Raw genomic sequence first — 2,042 nt, 5'->3', positions numbered from 1 at the left:
GGAAATGTAAAGCGAGAACTCTTTAAGTGGCGATTTTTTTTTTTTTTTTAGGGGTGGGGGGGAGGAAAGAATTCAATATCATGCAGGCTTAGAGTTTTGATTATATCCTCCTTTTATATTCCTGGAAATCACAAACTGTCGTTGCTTAGCATCTTAGCGCTTTCTTTTTTTGCTAATAGATTCCCGAGATCTGCTTGTCTTATTTGGGGGTTGTTTGTTTGGTTTTTTTTGTTGTTTTTTTTTTTTAAATTATTTTCGGCTTTTTTTTTTTTTTTTTTTGGTAGAATATATATTTTTTTTCTTTCCTCCTCTAAGCAAAGCTACCGATTTCAATTAAAACAACAACCACAACAACAACAACAAACAACAACAACAACAAAAAAAAATGAGCTCTTATTTTGTCAACTCACTCTTCTCCAAATACAAAACCGGGGACTCTTTACGTCCCAATTATTATGACTGTGGGTTCGCTCAGGATCTTGGGGGGAGACCCACGGTGGTTTACGGACCCAGTACAGGGGGAACCTTCCAGCATCCGACCCAAATCCAGGAGTTTTACCACGGAGCATCCTCACTCTCCAGCTCCCCTTACCAACAGAATCCCTGCGCCGTGGCGTGCCATGGGGACCCAAGCAACTTCTATGGCTACGACCCCTTGCAAAGGCAGAGCCTCTTCAGCGCCCAAGAGTCGGACTTGGTGCAGTACACGGACTGCAAGCTTGCTGCAAGCGGCCTTGGAGAGGAGGCAGAGAGCTCGGAGCAAAGCCCTTCTCCGACCCAGCTTTTCCCTTGGATGCGACCGCAAGGTGAGGCGAGATGGAAAAATCAACCAAGAGCTCAAGAAAGTAACCCTTCTTTGCTTTCTTGCTGTCCCTTCTTTTGCTTGCTCTCTCTGTCTCTCTCTCTCTCTCTTTCTCTTTTTTTTTTTTTTTTTTTTTTTCTTTCGCTGCCTTTTTCTTCGCCCGGGACTGTATTTTACTGCTTTATGGGGGTAAACTTTTGCACTTGTAAATTGCTTTATAGTTTAATTACCCTGAAGGAGACCCTTTTCTTCTGGGGGTTGAACGAGTTGGGTTTTCTGTGGAAGGAAGCGTCCTTAAAGTTTATGGCACTTTTATAGCCTTTAAAAAAAAAAAAAAAACCAAAAAAAAACCTTCATTTTTTTTTTGTTTGCCGTTTGATTTGAGCAATTTCAGAGGTGCTGCTGCTTCTCCTTGGACTGCAGCTCTATGTTTCTTTTAATTTTTTTTTTTTTTTTTTGCTGTGATTTTGACCGGGTCCTAAAGAGCAGGAGGGTGATGATGATGTTGTTGTTGTTGTTGTACTGGTGGTGATTCGGGAATAATAAGTGTGTGAGTGCAGATTTCAGCTGGACTGCTTAGAATGGGTGACCCCCCCTCCCTCCTCCTCCCCTACCACCATCACCTCTTTCCTTTAGAACCATCTTCCCTTTTAGAATATTCTACAGGAGCCTTTTCCCTCGCTCTCTTTGCTTCCTGCCTTTGCTCCTGCGAGTCTTTTCTTCCTCCCCCTCCCTCTCCTGTGTGTGTGAGTCTGTGTGTGCTTATTCCCGAGCCTGGTTTATGTATCTTTCAACCTCCTTCTCTTCTTCCCCTCTTCCACCCAACCTTTGCAATTCCCCAGCAGCCGCTGGACGGAGGAGGGGGAGGCAAACCTACAGTCGCTACCAGACGCTGGAACTGGAGAAGGAATTTCTATTTAATCCCTACCTGACCCGCAAACGAAGGATCGAGGTCTCTCATGCCCTGGGATTGACAGAAAGGCAAGTCAAAATCTGGTTCCAAAACAGGAGGATGAAATGGAAAAAAGAAAACAACAAAGACAAGTTTCCCAGCAGCAAATGCGAGCAGGAAGAACTGGAAAAACAGAAAATGGAAAGAGCCCAAGAGGTGGACGAAGAAGGGGAAGCACAGAAGGCGGACAAGAAATAAAAGGATTTTTAAGGACTGAAAGGCAAGAGCTGCTGGGGTGGATGAGCCCCTGAGCCCCACGTTAATGGCAGTTAATGTAAGGGAGGGGTG

General features: G+C 44.4%; 1 protein-coding gene across 2 annotated transcripts; it reads left to right on the top strand.

Moving 5' to 3' along the window:
* The first annotated feature begins 383 nt into the window (after window positions 1-383).
* Window positions 384-2,042, top strand: HOXB8 (homeobox B8). Of its 2 annotated transcripts, none has more exons than XM_009074946.1 (2): window positions 384-806; window positions 1,648-2,002. In XM_009074946.1, exons 1-2 carry the CDS (start codon window positions 386-388, stop codon window positions 1,950-1,952), a joined length of 726 nt encoding a protein of 241 aa, XP_009073194.1. In that variant the 5' UTR covers window positions 384-385; the 3' UTR covers window positions 1,953-2,002. The 2 variants fall into 2 exon arrangements, with proteins under 2 accessions (XP_009073194.1, XP_009073193.1); XM_009074945.1 differs by having other exon boundaries at window positions 386-806; window positions 1,645-2,042.

The sequence above is a fragment of the Acanthisitta chloris genome, unplaced genomic scaffold (assembly GCF_000695815.1).
Source record: "Acanthisitta chloris isolate BGI_N310 unplaced genomic scaffold, ASM69581v1 scaffold20155, whole genome shotgun sequence".
NCBI classification, from domain to species: Eukaryota; Metazoa; Chordata; class Aves; order Passeriformes; family Acanthisittidae; genus Acanthisitta; species Acanthisitta chloris.
The sequence above is the reverse complement of the archived record's forward strand: the minus strand, read 5'-3'. Positions and strand labels throughout refer to the sequence as shown.